The following is a 19,577-nucleotide window of genomic DNA, read 5'->3' as shown; positions in this document are numbered from 1 at the left end:
AACATTTCGGCCCACTACTGGGCAGGGATGAATTATACAGCCCAGACTCGGCCCATTTAATTGATAATTTGGTGTTTGGCGGGAAGCTTTCTTCCCTGAGAAGAAAGAGAAATCCTTTAAATCCCAAAACCCAGAAAATTAAAAAAATTTAAAACAAAAAGTCAGGAAAGGATTGATGGAGGAGAAAGAAGGTGAGAGAGAATTCCCGGCGTTTCCGTACAAGCCATATTCGATTCAGAGGGAATTCATGAACGCCCTTTACTGTTTTCTTGATGAAGGAGGGGTTTCCATGCTTGAAAGTCCCACTGGTACTTACATTATTCTTTGTATTTGTATCAGCTAGTAAAGACCTTTGATGGGTATTTCATTTTTTTTTGAGGATTTTTTTTTTCAATTGTATAGTTCTCAGCAAATGCTTGTTAGTGTAATCAAATATAGGGATTTGATTCGTTGTCAATAGAAAGAAATAGGCCTTAAAAGCTTAAGAGAGCTCAGATCTGTTTCTGCTAAGATGGTATTCTTTTTTAAGAGAGTGAGAGAGAGGTTGTCCTAATTTTTGTATTGTTTATGGTCAAATATAATAAATGGAACTAAGCGTGTGTGTAGTGAATGCAACTAAACTGAAATAGTTGTTTTAGTTTTATTTGAGCTCAAAATATTGTTCTCTCATGACATGTTTGCCGTTTAAGTATTTTTCTTGTTTGGTCCGAAGTACTGGCCCACTGGAAGTGAATGATTTTAGAGTCTTAGTTCTCCTTTGGTTGCTGAATGATTGGAAAATAAATGATGAGGCCATAATTTCTTTTCCCTAGATTTATGTTGCTTTTTTCCGCCAAGAAACCGAAAATAAAACTGTGATGTAGGATTGCATTCAGATGAATTGGAAATATATATTTTATTGGGAGTTTTGGAAATATGTTTTTGTAACAAATCACAAAGTTCTCAAGTTGTGTATACATGAATTTACTCAGTGTTTTTGGTATGATATATATATATATATTTTTGGTTTCACCTTCCAATAGGGACTGGAAAAACTCTAAGTATCATTTGTAGTGCTTTGCAATGGGTGGTTGATCAGAAGCAAAAGATGAAAGCCAAACCAATGGTTGATTCTGGTAAGAACATAGGAAATGATGATCAATGTGGTTCTGATGATGAACCTTACTGGATTAAAAACTTTACTGTGAACAAAGACAGTCAATCAGAGGCAAAGAAGATCAAGAAGAAGATAAGTGGATTTAAATCTGACAACAGAAGAAATCAAGAAAGTTATAGAGATTTGTTAACACGTGATCTGGAGAAGGAGGATTTTTCTTCAAAGAAACAATCTGAGAATTTGCAGAAGGCAAATGATGCATCGGAGTTGGATGATCAGGAATTTTTGTTGGAAGAATATGCAAGTGAAGAGGAAGGGGCTATTGGTGGCGGGAAATCAAAGAGGAAGGCTGGTGGGTTTACTGTTAGTTCATCAAGTGATGAGGAAGAGGAAGAAGATGGATTCGAGGAGGAGGAAGAGGGGTTTAAAGTTTATTTTTGTAGTAGGACGCACTCACAGCTGTCGCAGTTTGTAAAGGAATTACGGAAGACCAATTTCGCTAATGAAATAAAGGTTGTGAGTTTGGGCTCAAGGAAGAATTTCTGCATAAATGAAGGTAAACTGATCTTGTCATTTATGTAATTCATTTAATATATATGTGCTTAAAAATTTCATAATGGGATTTTCATTTGCAGAGGTTTTGAGACTTGGAAGCCCTACTCAAATTAATGAAAGGTGCTTGGAGCTTCAAAAGAACAAGAAGAATGAAATTTGCAAAGTCAAGGTATGCAATGTCCTTATTCTGATCTATTATTAAACTAATAATCATCTAACCAAGTTTGATTAAAGAGTTCATGACACCCAGGCAGATTGTAGAATGTAAAGTTTTAATCATGTAACTCAAGGTTCTCATAAGTTCATAACTTTGGTGTTTTTTTCTTTGAACATATAGTTGCTGGACTCTGAAAGGTCTTTTAGGTCATATAATTATTTATAGGACACCAAGAGCTTGGTTTTATTTGTTTTCAGAGAAATTTTTTTGTACTCCTAACAGCTTAATTCATTTTCTGTACTGTGCAATGTTACGATTTCTAGAATATTTACATGATAATCAAATGTAATTACATGATCCTACCACTTTTGTTCAATGATTAAAAGTAACTACATGATATTAATTTTATAAAATGTTTTAGTTTGAGGTTGACAAATGCAGGAATGATTTATTTGCTGAGACTAGTAAATCTTGTCTTCAGCAACTGCTGTGTCTTAATTATTCATTTCATAATTTCTGGACATTTTTATAGGTTGGAGTATAGTCTGCATCAACTGCACCTTTTATATTTTTGACCAATGAAAGATTTTCATTTGCAGAACCTATGTGCAGAGGGAAAAGCACGTCGAACCAATGCTTCTTCCAGATGCCCAATGCTCAGAAATCATAAACTACAAAAACAATTTAAAAATCAAGTTTCCCAACAAGAAGCATTAGATATTGAAGATCTCGTTCACCTTGGAAAAGGTATTGGAACTTGTCCATATTATGGCTCTAGAAGCATGGTGCCAGCGGCTAATCTTGTTGCTCTTCCCTATCAGTCTCTTCTGTCAAGATCATCTCGTGAATCGCTGGGTCTTAACCTGAAGAACGGTATTGTAATTATTGATGAGGCTCACAATTTGGCTGATTCTCTCATCAGTATATATGATGCTAAAATTACCCTGTCACAGGTAAATGAATTGTCACCAATTTCTCTGTAATTATTGCTATTTTATCTTTAGAATTAGTTGATAAGCTTTTCTTTGATCTAACGTGCTTTAATTACTTCAATGTATTGCTCGAAAACTCTGTTTTCAATTATTTGGTTGATCAATGATACATTGATGCGCAACCATGTTGTTATTGAGATGGACTATATCCCTAATATGACTACTCTCTAGATAGGAACTGCATTTCCCTTAATAAGCATAAGCCTTGACAATGCTATGGGATTTTTTGGATAGTCCAGTTGGAAAATGTACAGAACCACATAGAGACATACTTTGCAAGATTTCGGAATCGCTTGGGACCTGGCAACAGAAGATACATCCAAACTTTGATGGTCGTCACTCGGGCTCTCCTCCAGGCTGTAAACAATGAGAAAAATGAAAGTTGTGCAAGCCAAGACACTGAGAAAGCTGCTGGAGCTAAAACTGGCTCTACCACATCCATGGCCATAAATGATTTTCTATTTTCTCTCAACATTGACAACATTAATTTGGTAAAATTGCTGCAATATATAAAGGAAAGCAACATCATTCACAAGGTAAATGTGTTTTCTGTATTAATCCTATTTTTCTAATTTAGAGTTATACAATTGTTTCTTTTTTTTTCACTGTCTTTCTGTTTTGTCAGGTTAGTGGGTATGGAGATAAAGCTTCCAACTCAGAGAAAGGTTCAGCAGTCAAGGACAGTGGAGAAAGTTGTGAAGAAGGGAGCACTCTTTCCAGTTTTCGAGCACTAGCAGATATGTTACTATCACTCACAAATAATGATGGTGATGGACGGATAATAATCTCGAGGAGACAACGAACATCCTTTGGACAACAAGGAGGATTCCTAAAATATGTAATGCTGACGGGAGAAAAGATTTTTTCTGAGGTTTGGCTAAAATTCTTATATCTTTGGCTCAATTTAGATCTATTACATAATAAAATATGTTATCTTTTATATAATTGTGAATAGAATTTTTTAGACAAGATAGCCATTTCCTTATCTTCACAGTAAATTGAGATTCTAACCAGGTGTAAGTTCCTGATGAGTTTGACTCCCCAATATTTAAAGTTTTTACCAAATTTTCTGCAGGTTGTAAATCAAGCACATGCTGTTATTCTGGCTGGAGGAACACTGCAACCAATAGAAGAAACAAGAGAACGACTTTTTCCATGGTTACCTCCTAATCAATTACATTTCTTTTCATGCAGTCATATAGTCCCTCCTGAGAGTATTTTGCCGATAGCAGTTTCCCATGGCCCAACTGGTAAATCTTTTGATTTTAGCTATCGGTCCAGAAGCTCGTCAACTATGGTAAGTATATCCAATGTTTGTTTGTCATTTTCATGTAATTTTACAGAAATATTTTTGCAATGTTAGGAATTGAAGATTGATGCCTCCTTTTTGATCTGGATAATTTAGTCCAAAATTGTGATTGCTTTACCCTATCTTTACCTTTTATTTATTAATAAAATATATGGTATAAATCTACTGCAAACAACTTTGTGTAGTTACGTGATATTAATATTCTTCCTAGAAGTTCTTATGTGATATTAAATATTCTTCCTAGAAGTTTTTATTTTTTGGCCTTAATAATAACTAGACTATGTTGATGGACTTCATTTTACAGATAGAAGAGCTAGGGCTTTTAGTTTGCAATTTGGTGACAGTGGTTCCTGAAGGAATTGTTGTGTTCTTCTCCTCGTTTGACTATGAAGAGAAAGTGCATGATGCATGGAAGACTTCAGGCATCCTTGACAGAATTATGAAGAAAAAACGTGTCTTCAGAGAGCCTAGAAAAAACACCTCCATAGAATTTGTTCTCAAGGAATACAAGGAAACAATTGATACTTTGTCTGTTGGACCAAAAGAAAGTTCAACTCTCCTCAATGGTGCAATACTCTTAGCTGTAGTTGGTGGAAAGATATCGGAAGGCATCAACTTCAGCGATGGGATGGGCCGATGTATAGTCATGGTTGGACTGCCCTACTCTAGCCCATCTGATGTTGAATTGTTGGAGAGGATAAAGTATATTGACGGTCTAGGAAATCCAAATTCTGTTAACACTCTTAACATTTTACCGAGTAATGAATATTATGATGGAGATGTTCAGGCCGGACTCAGCATTCTAAGAAGTTGCGGGCACAGAGGAAAAGAATATTATGAAAATCTCTGCATGAAAGCTGTAAATCAATCAATTGGTAAGTGTTCTTACATATTTAGCATTGCTTCTAATAAGATCAACGAACTGATTGATTCCCACAGAAAAATAATAATAATATAGATTTGCTCACATATGTTTGTCAAACTTATTTACTGCACTATATATTATGTCTACATAAATGAATTGACATTGAATTGGCTTTGACATATTACTATTTTCCTGACTTGTTTATTTCAGGTCGAGCAATTCGGCATATAAATGACTATGCAGCAATTTTGTTGGTTGACATGCGCTTTGCATCAGAATCATCAAAAAGAAGCTTTTCTCACCCAACCGACAAGCTTCCACAGTGGATCAAAGATAGTCTTGTTTCTTCAACTAATAGTTATGGTGAAGTCCATAGACTGCTGCATCAGTTCTTTAAGTTCAACAAGAACAGAGGTTGTCAATAGGAAGTTATAAAGCAGTCACTAAAATTGAGGATAATTCATTCTATTAAACCCAAATGAAGAAAACATGGTTGTATAGACTGTCATATATACAAATCAGAAGCCATACATCTTCTGTGAGATTTCTGAGGTTAGCTGGCTTGGCACTATTTGTGACATAAATCCATAATTTATAAGTATGGTTGTGCTAAATGAGTGTAGCGTGTTTAAGTTAGGCATATTTCCGTTGATTTAACTTTCAGATGCCATGATTTGAAAAGGCTTATATTGTCATGATGGATTTGTAAAGTTGGAAGATGATGGATTTTATTTGTGTATGTTGAGAAAGAGAAGACTTGTTTATATGTGGTTTAAATTGTTTAACTCTACCCATGTCCATCGAGTAAGTAGTTATGATTCTTCCATGATTTTGCAATCCCTCTTCAAATTTTTTTTTGGGCCATTCAAGATAGGATAATAAGTAATCAAAATCCCAATTTTATCTTGCATTTTTCTACTTGATTTGATTTTTTTTTTTCTTATAATACTATGATATGAAAAATTGTTACATATGAATTATGGTAACTTTGACTTTATTATGAGGTTCATAATTGAAAACATTATATTATAAATCTTGTCATGGTCCATCATAATGATTTATTAAATCTATTCTTGTTAACATTGAACAATAATGTTTACATAATAACATATTCACATTCTAAGACTCATCCTAAGAATACATTCCAAGATAACATGGATTGTAACCATCCATTAATGAATCGGCAATTATGAAACAATAAAATTATATGTATTTATTTTTCATATATTTGTGTATGATATTACATAATTAAGTAATTTTAAATTTGAAATAAAATAACATTTAATAATACGATGATACACATAAATATATATATATGTGTATATTTAAAATAAGTATATATAATATTGTTCATCATGAAATTAGTGTTGATGTGTTAAATGGATACTATATGTTTCTGGTGTTGGACAAAAAATTATATTTTTAATTGTGTACAAAATTAAAATATATATAATAGAAACAAAATGACATATATGTAGAATATAAATACTAATCTCCTGTCATTGTTGGATGTAAAAATCTTCTAAGTGTCGATTTCAAAAGTTAACAAAATTGGTGAAGCATTAAAACTTCTAAGGTGAAAGTTTATGTTTGAGCCTCTGTTACACTTATAAAATCTTGACTTATTTGATACAATAATTATGAATCTGATCATTGTATTCCAAGTTTGTCTATCTAACAAATACTTTAGAGTGTTGTATGAACATTGCTGCAATAAAATTTCAATGGCTGGTTATGGTGCTAACAATGTTAAGCTCTGAAATAAAGTTCCAGCGTCTATAATGCATGAATCATGGCTTCATAGCAAGTCGCAAAATTTGCTTCCGTTTTGGATGAAACAATGATAGGGCTGTTCAACCTTTTTTCATAAAATTATTCTATTTACTATCGAAAATATATAATTGAAAAAAAAAAGACTTTATATAATAAAAAACTTTAATTATCATTTTATTATTGTAGAAAATATTTAAAATTTTAAAATTATTTAAATATATTTTTATCGGATTATCATTTTTAATATATGTAAACTCTACAGTGATAATATATATCAGATAATATAATATAAATTTTTATTTATTCCCCAGAGAGTCTGTTCCATCTCCCAAACTAACCAACAACCACCAAATTTTCCGGCATTAATAAGATGTTAGGGTGAGAAAGAGACTTGCCTGCACAAGAATCAAAAAACAACTTATCATAGTATTAACTACCATTGGGAGTTGGGACCTTTTCATGCACCAACTTCTTTACTTTGCAGACTTGGGACCATCCATCTCTTTCTTATAAATGCCATCAATCAATACCCAAGATTTGGGCGTCAGTCAATTTCTCAAGATTAATTATTATACATTATAGCCCGGCTTTGGTCGGTTTGCAAAATTTTGTACACCATAGTTTTGATTTCCATCTGTTCATTTAAACTTATTTATTAAATTATTATGGAAAATGGCTATTAAAAGAAAGATATGTCAATGTATTTATCAGTGGACTCCTATGCTAAGATAAGTTAAAAATTTGACCTTAATATAATATTATTATTGAATTTTGAATTTAAACCTTTTCAATTTTGATATAAATTTTATATATTTTACCATCCAAAATATTAAAGAGAGTTTTTGAATGACTGATTGAGGACCTCTTGATTTAAGGGACCCATGGTTGATAACATGCTTTCACCAAATAAGTACCTTTAGCTTTTCGTCTTAATCAATGCAGCCATGCTTTAAAGAACAGCAAGTCAAAAACAAAAACATTCTTAAACATAGGATTCTAAACCTTTCTTTGTTTATGGTAAACACCTTTAGAACCGACGAAGTGTAAATACGAAATTGTGTAATACCAACTCTCATGTGCTTGTGATTTGAGATGAAATAATCAAATGGGTCATCAGAATTCAAACTCAGATAGAGATAAAAGAAAGGGCGTGGACAAAAAGAAGATAAAGTGTAAGCCAAAACTCAGGAGAACTTTTCCTTTTAGACTCCATTAGATTTTGTCTCTTACCTGTATTACCTGTATATTGGAAGATACATTTTGAGAAGAAGCCAAAAATTAGATCTGTTTTCTTTTCAAGAAGGAAGAGACACTGAGACACTATGCTTCTAAGAGAGTCCATAGAGAAAACAAAAAACTTCTTGCAGAAATCTCTTTTAAATCTTAAGTTAGTTGTGTTTGGTAGATACCAAAAGCTACCAAAACCTCCTCTCTTGAACCTCTTCTCTTGCAGTATTTGCAGGGCTGAAAATGAGCAAAAAGATGAGAACTTCACAGACTTCTACACTGAATGGGAGTCTGACCCAGATGAGGCCAAGAAGAGAAACAATAACAGTGTGATAGAATCGGAAGAGGCGGCAAATGAAGAAGATGAATGCAGTGCAAGGTTTATGAGTTTTGCAAAGCAGAATGCATTGAAGAACAAACAAGAAGTGGATAGAAAAGAAGAGAAGAAAAAGGGAAGTTTCCATAAAGATAAAAGAGAAGATCAGTGTTGTCATCACATGAATGCAGACAGCTATGCATTAGCACAAAAGATGAAGCAATTGGATATGATGGATGCTGGTGATGTAGAGCATGAGTTGGACATTGAAGAGGCCCTCCATTACTATTCTCGCCTTAGAAGCCCCGCTTATCTTGACATTGTTGATAGGTTTTTCACGGATATGTACTCAGAGTTCTCTGTTCCTCAGGCTTCTTCCAGAACCAACAGTTCAAAGCGAAGACTGGGATCCATTAGATTGTAAAAGAAGCATATAGATCTGTTATACACTCCTATTTTCTTTATTTATGTGTGTGAGTTTGTTTGTGATTGAAATTCAGCTTGTAGAAGTCTCCAATGCCATTTGCTTGAGCCTGTCTTCCTAACAATAAACTATTTGCAAGTTATAACATTAGAAATCCATCTTTCAGGTCTTTCCTTGTAGCTTCTGTATTTTTTTTTCACCTGAATTTGTGACAAAGAATGAATGTGTTTAGAAGCAATAAGATTGAATTGAACCATAAGTTTATGTACTAAAGGTTTCATAAATGATGAAGATTGGGTCATCTGTTTGCGCAAACATCTTCATTGCTCTGCATTAAAGCCAATTAATCAATCAAAACACCACATCCTAGAACTTGTGGGTATTTGGAATTCTTTTATTTTGGCTCCATTGAATGCCGATAAAGGAGATCAATATCTAGAAATCAGTAAAAAAGGTTAAAAGGCCATTAATGGAACTCATGAATTACTCTCATCGGTTTGTCAGAAAATTCACTAGCACTAACGGAATTTAGTACTATGAAGCAGATTGAACAACTAGCCTTTGCAAAACAAAGAGACATCTTAAGCATATGCTGTCACCCAAATCCTAGTTTCTTCAACAGCCATTAGCTGCTGATCTGAATAAAGGATTCCGTTACCTTGCAAAAGATTTTGATAGTAAGCTGCAACAAAACCTGCTGTGGTTCCATCCTGAGATATATCCATTCCATATTCCTCACGTGAGGAAGATGTTCATTTTCTTAAGGAAAATAATGATGCTGATGATGATAATTGTGAACCATTAGGGTAAGGTGATTATGCCGATGAGCTATCAAGGTAAGATTGATGGCGCTAATGATGGTAGCAGTGAGACATTCAAGTGAGATGATGGTGCTGAGAATGGTAACGGTGAGCCATCCAAGTCAGGTGATCGTGCTGCTTATGATAATGGTGAACTACCGGAACAAGGTGATTGTGCTTGCTGTGAAATTGAAAATGGATCGCAAGATCTTCAAGTGAATTTGCTAAATACCCCGATAAAAATGAAATGAAAAGGCTTAGACCAAATAAGTTAAAGTTTTTTTATAAGTTTTAATATTCTATTAATTTTGTTATCCATTAAAGTTTATATTTTTACTAGATTTATATTCCTATAATCGTTCGATCGTTTTAACTTTTATTTGACTAATTTAATTAATTATCTCTTAAAAGATTTAAACAATAAAAATAGTGTTATATACACACATAATACTATATTATTATATAATTAGATAATTAAAAATCAAATAAATAATAATTAATTATATAATAACAAATCGTGTTGTTTGTACACATAAACTTATTGAAAAAGTAAACTCCAACAACGACTATTCCATTAATCAATCAAATTACAGTGCTTGACTTTACAAAAGAAGCCTATTACAGCATGCAAATCCCAATGCATACCAGTACTTGAAGGTATAAAGGGACAAGGGAAAGGGTAATACGGGAAAGAAAATTATCATAACATCCATATGTAGTTGACTGGTGAATCACTGTTCAGTCAAATGCTGCCTTTGAAACACCAAGCTTTCAAATAATGCTAAAAATGAGACAGCAATGGCGCAATGGGCCAATGATATTGCCACAGTACTTATAAATGAATATTGAGCAAATAATAGGATGTGTTTTAGAACCTGTGTGTTCTATCAGTAACCAGAACTCGATACTAAAACATTGTGTTCTTTTAGCCGCCTCTGGAACTGCACTAGACGGGTCTGTAATTCCATGATGCCGGCAGCCTTCTGAGAAAGAATGGTATTCAATCTAGCTACATAATCATCCAGTTGATTCCCTGGTTGATCTGCTTCAACCAATAGATTCATCTCCTGAAAATGCAAATACAACTTTCAAGTATTAATTATCAAGCAGTGCATTTACACTATTAGATTATGAATGTTTGCGTTTTAGACCAAAGCCAACCCTTAACTAGCGTGGAAGCCAAATGATAATACCTCTCTAACAATATTCATAGTGTCCTCCACTTGCTTTCGATGAGCATTTACAAGATCCTCTTCTTCCTGTGCAACCAAAACAAGTTGTTTATGTCAACAAACTTCAGCTACTATGTGTAAAAATAATCACTTGGTTTGGCTCATTACCTGTAGGAGGGCGCTCAATTCATCATCTGAGTTCTTAAAACCAGATTTTGGCTGCTCCTTCCATTTCGTCTGACCCTTGGGGTTTTGTAACTTGTCTTCTGATGTAGGGAGACTGAATGGCTCTAACTTTCCAGTTTTCTTCCATACTGGTTTCTCTGGTTCATATGAATCTTCCGATGCATCAAAATCATCTCTTTCAATTTGATCAGGCCATCCATCAGCATCATCCTCATAGGCAGATGCAGTTGGTAAAACTGAAGATAAGGGAACTGTAGTTGACTCCTTGAGGTTTATAGTTGAAGACAAAATATCCTTTTTAGGATTATTCCCTTTTGAAAGACTCTTCACCCTGGAATTTAAGTTTTATTAATATATGAGAGTTGAGAGATGAGTTATACTCATACCAGAATTAGTTTCATGATCAGATAATTGCAGTCACCTGTCAGCATATCTTAAGGTGTTGAGAGTATGCTCACAAGAACCCGAGCTTGGTGAAATGCATGATATCATGACAGTGCGTGAATTGCCTACAAATGAATCCCTCAGAACCTCCGTTAATTTACTGCCTCTGAAAGGAATGTGACCCTGGTCATTGTCAAGAGCCCTTATGCATTCCTTTAGTGCAAGTAAGCTCTTATTAATCTCAGCACCTTCCATTCTGCATCATTCATTGGAAGAAATAGCTAATTAATTAAAACTAGTTCACCAATAAAGAACCAGATTTGTATGGCGCATCCTTCCAATTAAAAATATCAAATATTAAAAAAAATGTCAAAAATGGTTGTATAACACGATGAATTGGAACTTTAATTTAATGTTGGGAAATAAATAGCTGATAATCAGAATTAATGTCTAAAATCTTCCATTTGTTTGCATGGCATAGCTCATTCCTTATGAAATGCAACTTTGCATATGATAGTCTCCATATAAAGTAGAAAAGGTGACTGATACTAACTTAGAACCTTATCATTGTTCTGCAGATAAATCTAACTCAAAATCAAAAGGAAAAAATTAATTATCCAACTGGAACTTTTAAACATCTTTAGCACCTCAGAAAAAAAAAAAAAGCATTCCTAGTCATTAACCAACAATCATGTCCACTAAATTGACACAAAATGCAGAGACAAACAACCTACTTTTCATATACCAGCCGATGCTTCACTAATCTCCATATAAATTAAGACATCATAATTCAATCATGAGAAATCATCAACAGACAGCTGAATAGAAATCTGAACCACCAGTAAAAGAAAAGAACAAAAAGATGATACCTTGTCTGTTTGTCATTATCTGTAGTATCAGCACCACGTTCACTTCCAGCAAGATCTATAAAAGAAAGTTTTCCAACAAGACGTGGAGGCTTTGATTCATTGCCATCAACTGACCTCTTAATAGCGAGCTGAAGTATGGCATGCGAGCGGGAGGATTCCTCATTAGCACCAGTCGTGCCTGTACTTCTTGTGGAATTACCTCTCTCAATGAGCTCCCTAATCATCTCAACATCTGATACCCTATACTCTTGCAAACCCACAATGCAAACTTGCTGCTTACCATCCTCTCGCATGCAAAGTTTTCTGCATAAGTAGATCTTTAGATTTTGAGCAAATTTCTGACTGCTTAAAACTTATTAAAATACCAGAAGATGACAGGTTAAACCAACTTACTTCCGATCACTAAGGAGATCAAACAATTTCCCTCCATATATTTCAAAGAAGCTGACAAACAACTGAAATCCTTGGTTCCGATAAGTATGGTGCATCAACCTCAATATATCTCGTGATGCTTTGAGGGGCAACGGTTTCATAGTATAGGTCTTTCCACTTCCTGAACAGGAAGAAAAAGCAGATGAATGCAAGAGCCTTTACAACAATTATTCAATTATTTTGAGATGGCTCTATGAAAAAATGAACTACACATAAAAATTAAATGACCAAAAACTCTTAAAATAAAGCACCATTGAGTTTAGGTTTAGCCAAGAACAAGTTATACACGAACAATATTAAGTTCTCCAACTGCAAGTCTTCAACAGTATCTAAGTAAGATTTGGGGTCGGCACTTCACCTGTTTGCCCATATGCAAAGCACGTTGCTTTGGTGCGTTGAAAAATAATAGGAACTATGGGCTCCACAGTCTCATGATACACCTACAGTGAACATTGAGACTAAGATAAGTCAAAAAGTCATTAACTTTATCAGGAGGCATACAGTTAATTATATTTCCTACCGCTTCATTTATTTATTCTAGTTATATTCTCACCTCATCATTTGAAACCTCCTCATTCAGCACAGCATCGAAAACAAATTCATGCTTCTCAACATATTCTGTTAGGTCAACCTGAAAATGTCAACATCTAAAAGATCAATATATGCAGAATCATAATGAAATACTTTTCTGAAACATTGGACTGAGTCTAAGCAAATATTTTGATGAATATATATAACCCATCATAAAAGGAGAACCAAATAATTGCTTAAGCCACCTTGGTATCACCTGGAAATTATATTCAATATATTTCTTAACCGCTAAAGATTGTATGAACTATGGTCCAACAGTAATATATCCAGTTTCAATCCCAGCCACAGAGAATTTTTGGGGTTATCAAGAGAAAAGATATAATTATATTTCCTTTGATTAGCTATTTCTGTATTTTTGCTACTGCCGTTCACATAGGTTCTGTCTTAGAACACCCAAATCTATGAATGGCTGGATTCATCTTGGCTCTCCTTGCTCTAAGATGACTTCTTGATTCTTTAATATAATATAAATATTAGAACTGAAGAGAGTATCATTTCATCAAGTAACTCACCTTAAGTTTAGTCTCATGAACTGTCACAGAATTAGAATGTGTCTCAATAATATCCTCCTCATTCTTTGCCAACTCCTTTTTATTGAGAGGCCTCTTGCGCACCTGAAAAGCAAACATCACCAATTAATGTTAGAAACCTAGATGAAAGGCAGTACTTAACTCATGCTTCATATGGTAAACAGCGCAATACAGGGGAAACTCTCATCATTTCTTAAGCTATTTATCAGCAAAGCCTCATGTACATACATACCACAACTTTAATCTTTGCAACAGAACTAGTCTTCTCTTTGTCAGCAGCAAAGCTTTTCAGGACGTTGTTCTCTGGCAAACCACGAGCTCTACCTGTCTGTTTATTGATTAACATATAGGGTTCAGAGTCATCAAAGCTTCGGCCTCGGACAGGATTATATTGAGAGGTACCATCATACAGGCCTGTAACTGGCATCTATCCACATGAACACAGAACATTCAGCATATCAACATATCAAAAATTATATCAGATAATTGCAACTTTGATTCAATTTCAAGCAACAAATGAAATCAGTAATAGAAGGCAAAGCCTACTGTACATCCATTTGATCAATATTTAATCCACTTGAATTATATTAAAAAGAAATGACTACTGAAGGTTATCTAATCTTTTGTTTGTCCTATGGACATCAACAAAGTAAAGCAAAAATTAAAGGGAAAAAGAAAAGAAAGGGAAACAATAGAAAATCAAAAACATTTAATCTGGAAGGTAAACTAGAGAACATTTCCTAATATTCATCTATCTTATTTACTTCCATTTTCTAGTTACAGCACTTGCACTGTTTGATTGCTTAATGGTTGATTCAGTCATCATTATTCAATAATGATGAAAATTTTCAAATTTCTCACCAATTGAATGAAGTTTGAAAACAAAAAATTAAAAAAAATTTCTGTGTGCAGTTTCAGTTCTCAGTTTCAATTCATCAAGAGAACGCACATAGAATGAGAATAAACCTGTACAATGAATATACATGTGACAGTGAACATTTAGACACACATGCACTAGTACATCTATAAATCAAACAGACCCCTGACTTCCTCACTGGTTAAAACTAAAATTGCTTTGTTCGACTTCAAACCAATAAAGTGAAAAAGTATTATACAGGCATAGATAACAAATGCAAATCCATTAATCATGATAAAATAAAAACCAAAGCAACATCTATTAGATTAGACACCTCACCCACCTCAGGAAGGAGTTCAGTATCAAAAGAATGCAGATCCAATAGTCCAGGACTGAACTCATTTGGTGACTGCTCACCACTCTTCCTCTGGCTTGAAGGCCGGGAACTAACTGGTGGTGTTGAAGGCTCTGTGTAAAACTCGTTTCCTCCATTAAATCCCCTCTGTCCAGTCCTATACATTCTCGAACCTTGCCCTCCTCCACCACCGGCACCGCCATAGAAATTATACTCCTGTTCTCAATTCAGTCACAAATTATAACATCAGATCTACAAAATCCAAACATCTCAATTCCTCAAATTAAAATTTAAATATTCGATTTTATTTTCCTTTCTCATATTTTCTCAGGAAACAGAAGATAAAACTAAACCCGTAGCATAATATCTATAAACTCCAAATATTTCCACTTAGTTTCAAAATTAACACTCAGAATAAACTATGTCATGAAAACACAAAAGTTTCTTTACTTTGGCTTTTCTCAGCATCAAACAGAAATTAAAACAAAAAATAAAGAAAAAAATGAGTTCCATAAAATCGAAACACAATAAATCAAAAAACATCAACACTCTTCAAACTATTCATCATAAACTAAATTATCAAAAAAATCACAAAAAATTTATTTACTTCTCCTGCATTTTCTGAGCAAACAAACAGAAAATAAAATTAAAATGACAGCATCAGATCTACAGAATCAAACATTTCCATTCAATTAAGAAAGCCAAACTCTCCAAACTCCTTGATACAAATTAAAACACCGAAACTCATAATTTTACTTTTATTCGCTTCTGTATATAACAGCAACCAAACAGAAAGTTAAAAACTAAAAGCAACGATTCAGATCTGTAAAATCCAAAAATTACTATCCAATCACAAAATAAACACTTCCAAACTCCTCAGGAAAAATCATCATCGAAACTCACAAACGTACTTCCATTTTCACAGCAACAAAACAGTAACTAAAACATTCAAAACAAATAATAAAAAAGCGAGGATCGGAACCTGAAGAGGAGGCATTGAAGTGTTAGGCTGTTGCAAGTGCTGAAGTCCAGCAGACTGAAGCCATCTCCCATTCGACGAACTCTCCAACAGGTTATCGGACGACCACTGCCTCTGGTGGTGCACCTGCACCCCTGCCGCACCGGATCTCTGCCCTCCCTGCCTCCCGTTCATCTCCACAAACAAAATTGACGATCTTTTCTTATCCCTTTCAGTAAAATGTCAATCCCAAATTCGATCTTAAACTCTCTCTCTCTCTCTCTAAACCCCTCGCTTTATCTCTCTCACTCCCTGTTTATATATAAATGTGTTATACCGAAGCTCTCGACGGAGCCTCTGTGCATAAATTCAAATTAAAGTTTTAATAAGATTTAAAACCTCTCAGTAATTAGAAATTAAACGGTAAAAAAGAGAGAATTTCAAAGAGACAAAGAAGATTTGAAGAGTGGATTTGAAATGTGTAATAGAAGGTGCTACGCACGTGAGGGTGATTTTATTTGAACGGGAACGGATGGGATGCGATGGGACGGAATGGGTGGTGATGAAGGTGGAGAGAGAAAATGACTATGGTTCGGTGGCGACTGGGACCCAGGGAGGAAGGGAGAGTGGATTTGATTCACCCACCGTCTGTCACATGGTGGGGCCGCTTTGTATTTTTTATTTTTATTTAATTTTGCGCGCTTGACTTGTTATTCAAAATTCGTACTTTGGAGGGATCTAACGAAGGAGCGACACGTGGAACCATGGACACATGTAACATGGGGTCAGGACCATCCAGTGATTGGGTAACGGAATAGATAGATGGACGAATCAAGTCTCCAAGAGGTGTCGTATTATGTCCCAAGAAAAACTAACTTATTAAGGGGTATTTGGTTTAGTTATATTTTAGGCCAAACGACTATTTCTCACGTAAGGTTTGATGTTTTCTCAAGTTTTTATCTATTAATTATAAAAATATCAAACATTTATTTATAATTGGTTAGATTTAACAAAATTCTAACAGTAGTAAGAGTAAAATCGTCATTTTTGTTATAATATTAAAAATAGGCTAAACGACTATTTCCCATCCAAGGTTTGATGTTTTCTCAAATGTTCCTCCTTTAACTATGAAAATACCAAACACCCACCCATGGCCTGTTAGATTTAACAGAACCCTAACGCCTAAAATTTTTATCTCTTTTTGCCCCCTAAACTTTAAAAACTAAAATTTTCCCTCAGCCTAAGTTTTAAAAAATTGCAGTTTCACCCTAGGGTTTGGTTTTGAAATCTCTGGCGACCTCTCCGGTTACGTTGCCAACGGCCTCTCCCTCCCGAAGTAACCTCTCCTTCCGGCGATCTCTTTCCTCCTATTTGGAGATCCGATCGGTGTCGGAGATGCCTTGGGAGACAAAGACGACGGCTTCGTCTTCGTCTCCCAAGGCGTCTCCGACGCCGATCTGACCTTCAAATGGGAGGAAAGTGATCGTCGTAAGGAGATATTGCTTCGGGAGGGAGAGGTCGTCGGCAACGGAGCCGGAGAGGTCGCCGGAGATTTCAAAACCAAACCCTAGGGTGAAACTGTGATTTTTTAAAATTTAGGCTGGGGAAAAATTTTAGTTTTTAAAGTTTAGGGGGGCAAAATGAGATTCTATTTTAGTTTATTTTTAATATTATAACGAAAATGACGATTTTACCCTTGCCACTGTTAGGGTTTTATTAAATCTAACCGACTATGGGTGGGTGTTTGGTGTTTCCATAGTTAAATGGGGGACATTTGAGAAAACATCAAACCTTGGGTGGGAAATAGTTGTTTGGCCTATATTTTATTGTGAAAATTAAACCATTATTTGGAAGATAAGTTATTTGAAAAATTATTGAATATAAATGGTTGTTATATTCAATAAAATTTAATATATATAAATAATTATTATATTTAATTATAGATAATAAAATATTATTAAAGTATAATTTTATTTAAATATCTGTAAATAAAATTATTTTAAAATTAATAAAATTATGTCCATAATTTATATATATAATTTTGTATTCAAATAATAATACGTTATTATGTGATTAGATATTACTTTACCTATAATTTAAAACTATCTAATTATATAGTGACATGTTATTATTTATGTATAAAATTATACACATAGTTTTACTTTTTTAAAACATATTTCTTATTACTTGTTATATCGATTAAAAGTGAAAGTATTTTAATTTTAAAAAATTAATAAATAAAATTATAATTATAATAAAATCAAATTATTTAAATAGTTTTTTAATATTTAAAGTGGAGATAAAAATCAAATTATTATTTACATCACATATCATATTTTTATTTGTAATAGATTATTATCATAATATTTTATTATTGATAAATTAAATAAAATAATATAAAAAATAAAAAATAAATTACAAAAATAAATTTTTTAACCACAAACTAAACTATCTTTAAATACTTTCATATCATTTTCGTTAAGTTGTCCTAGTTTCACTTTTCTTTTTTACTATTTATAGTCATTTGGTTACTTAATAGTTAAATAAAGCTAATAATGATACAATATATCACCTATTAATCTTTATAAAGTATTGTCAAACATCACTCGAGTTGATTTATTTTTATCTACAACTATTACTAAATAGAAAATATAATTTTTAAGAAGCTTATTTTATACCCAATATAATATTTTCTGTATGTTTTATCCAATATTTAAATATGAATGGATGCAAATCCTATTACTAAATTAAAGTTACATGTTGCGACTCCTATAATTAATAATACAGTATAATGTCTTTCCATGATCAATATTGTTATTGTTATGTGATTAAAATTGTTTAACTATAGATGTAACTATATATGATAGAGATCTAGGTCAATCAACTAAACATAGTAAGGGGTCAGATCGACTTAAACCTTTTATTTTTTACATAATAAAAAAAAAATTATATATTATACTAGATTTGTGGGTCATGTGAGTCGTTTAAAAAACCTTTGGTAAAACCTCTAATCAAGCTTATTAAAAAAAATATAAAAATTGTAAATTATAAAAATATAAAATATACATAATTTTATAGATTGATTTGTTAAAAATTTAAGAAAGTACGTCTCAAGGGGCCTTGAGCTATGACACAGGCCTTAACATACTAGTAAGTCAACTTAATCAGCTAAATTAGCCAATTGAAGGGTTTAAACACAACCCAACCCAACCCAACCCCTAAACACAGTAGACTATACAAGAGTCGATTCAATACAACCCACTATCATGCCTAAATGCAACTCACAAAGGAAATTAATAACTAACAAATAAACATAGTTAAATATAAATGACCAAATAAATGAATTGGGATTTCTAAGAAAATTTTGTACTATCTCTATGAGAGCAGTGTTATGTGCAAAAATAATAATATATTATTATGTAATTTGATAATTTTAAATTAAAAATAAAATAACATTAATCAGATAATGATATATTATTATTTATATATAAAATTATGTATATTATTTGTATAAATAGTTTATCGATTCAATCATCAATATTATCAGGTAAATAAATTTCGAATCTGAACAGTAACAATCATGAATACATAATTATAAAGATGGATGAATGATGAATTTGTTTTAACTCTTTGTGATGCCCATCACAACAAATTTATAATTGATGGATTAATAATTATTAATGACGAATTTGCAAATATGTAGAAAAATTAGATTCGAACCAAAGTTACT

The 19,577-nt window shown here is 33.2% G+C and overlaps 3 protein-coding genes across 3 annotated transcripts; 2 read left to right on the top strand and 1 right to left on the bottom strand.

The window, feature by feature from the left end:
- The first annotated feature begins 40 nt into the window (after positions 1-40).
- Positions 41-5,764, top strand: LOC123211256 (ATP-dependent DNA helicase DDX11). Its single transcript, XM_044629863.1, has 9 exons — positions 41-308; positions 1,023-1,652; positions 1,732-1,820; positions 2,408-2,761; positions 3,040-3,336; positions 3,426-3,671; positions 3,876-4,097; positions 4,414-4,984; positions 5,185-5,764. Exons 1-9 carry the CDS (start codon positions 176-178, stop codon positions 5,397-5,399), a joined length of 2,757 nt encoding a protein of 918 aa, XP_044485798.1. The 5' UTR covers positions 41-175; the 3' UTR covers positions 5,400-5,764.
- A 1,979-nt stretch (positions 5,765-7,743) lies between these two features.
- Positions 7,744-8,973, top strand: LOC123211260. The gene has a single exon (XM_044629868.1). It carries the CDS (start codon positions 8,070-8,072, stop codon positions 8,712-8,714), a length of 645 nt encoding a protein of 214 aa, XP_044485803.1. The 5' UTR covers positions 7,744-8,069; the 3' UTR covers positions 8,715-8,973.
- A 1,082-nt stretch (positions 8,974-10,055) lies between these two features.
- LOC123212033 (kinesin-like protein KIN-13B) lies at positions 10,056-16,404 on the bottom strand. The gene is made up of 12 exons (XM_044631056.1): positions 15,872-16,404; positions 14,878-15,105; positions 13,911-14,105; positions 13,661-13,762; positions 13,111-13,188; positions 12,916-12,997; positions 12,519-12,678; positions 12,126-12,428; positions 11,294-11,512; positions 10,855-11,203; positions 10,708-10,773; positions 10,056-10,581 (listed from the first exon to the last, which is right to left on the bottom strand). Exons 1-12 carry the CDS (start codon positions 16,040-16,042, stop codon positions 10,402-10,404), a joined length of 2,133 nt encoding a protein of 710 aa, XP_044486991.1. The 5' UTR covers positions 16,043-16,404; the 3' UTR covers positions 10,056-10,401.
- Between the last annotated feature and the right edge of the window lie 3,173 nt (positions 16,405-19,577).

This window comes from Mangifera indica, chromosome 3 (assembly GCF_011075055.1).
Source record: "Mangifera indica cultivar Alphonso chromosome 3, CATAS_Mindica_2.1, whole genome shotgun sequence".
Lineage (NCBI taxonomy): Eukaryota > Viridiplantae > Streptophyta > Magnoliopsida > Sapindales > Anacardiaceae > Mangifera > Mangifera indica.
This window is presented reverse-complemented; position numbering and strand designations above follow the sequence as displayed.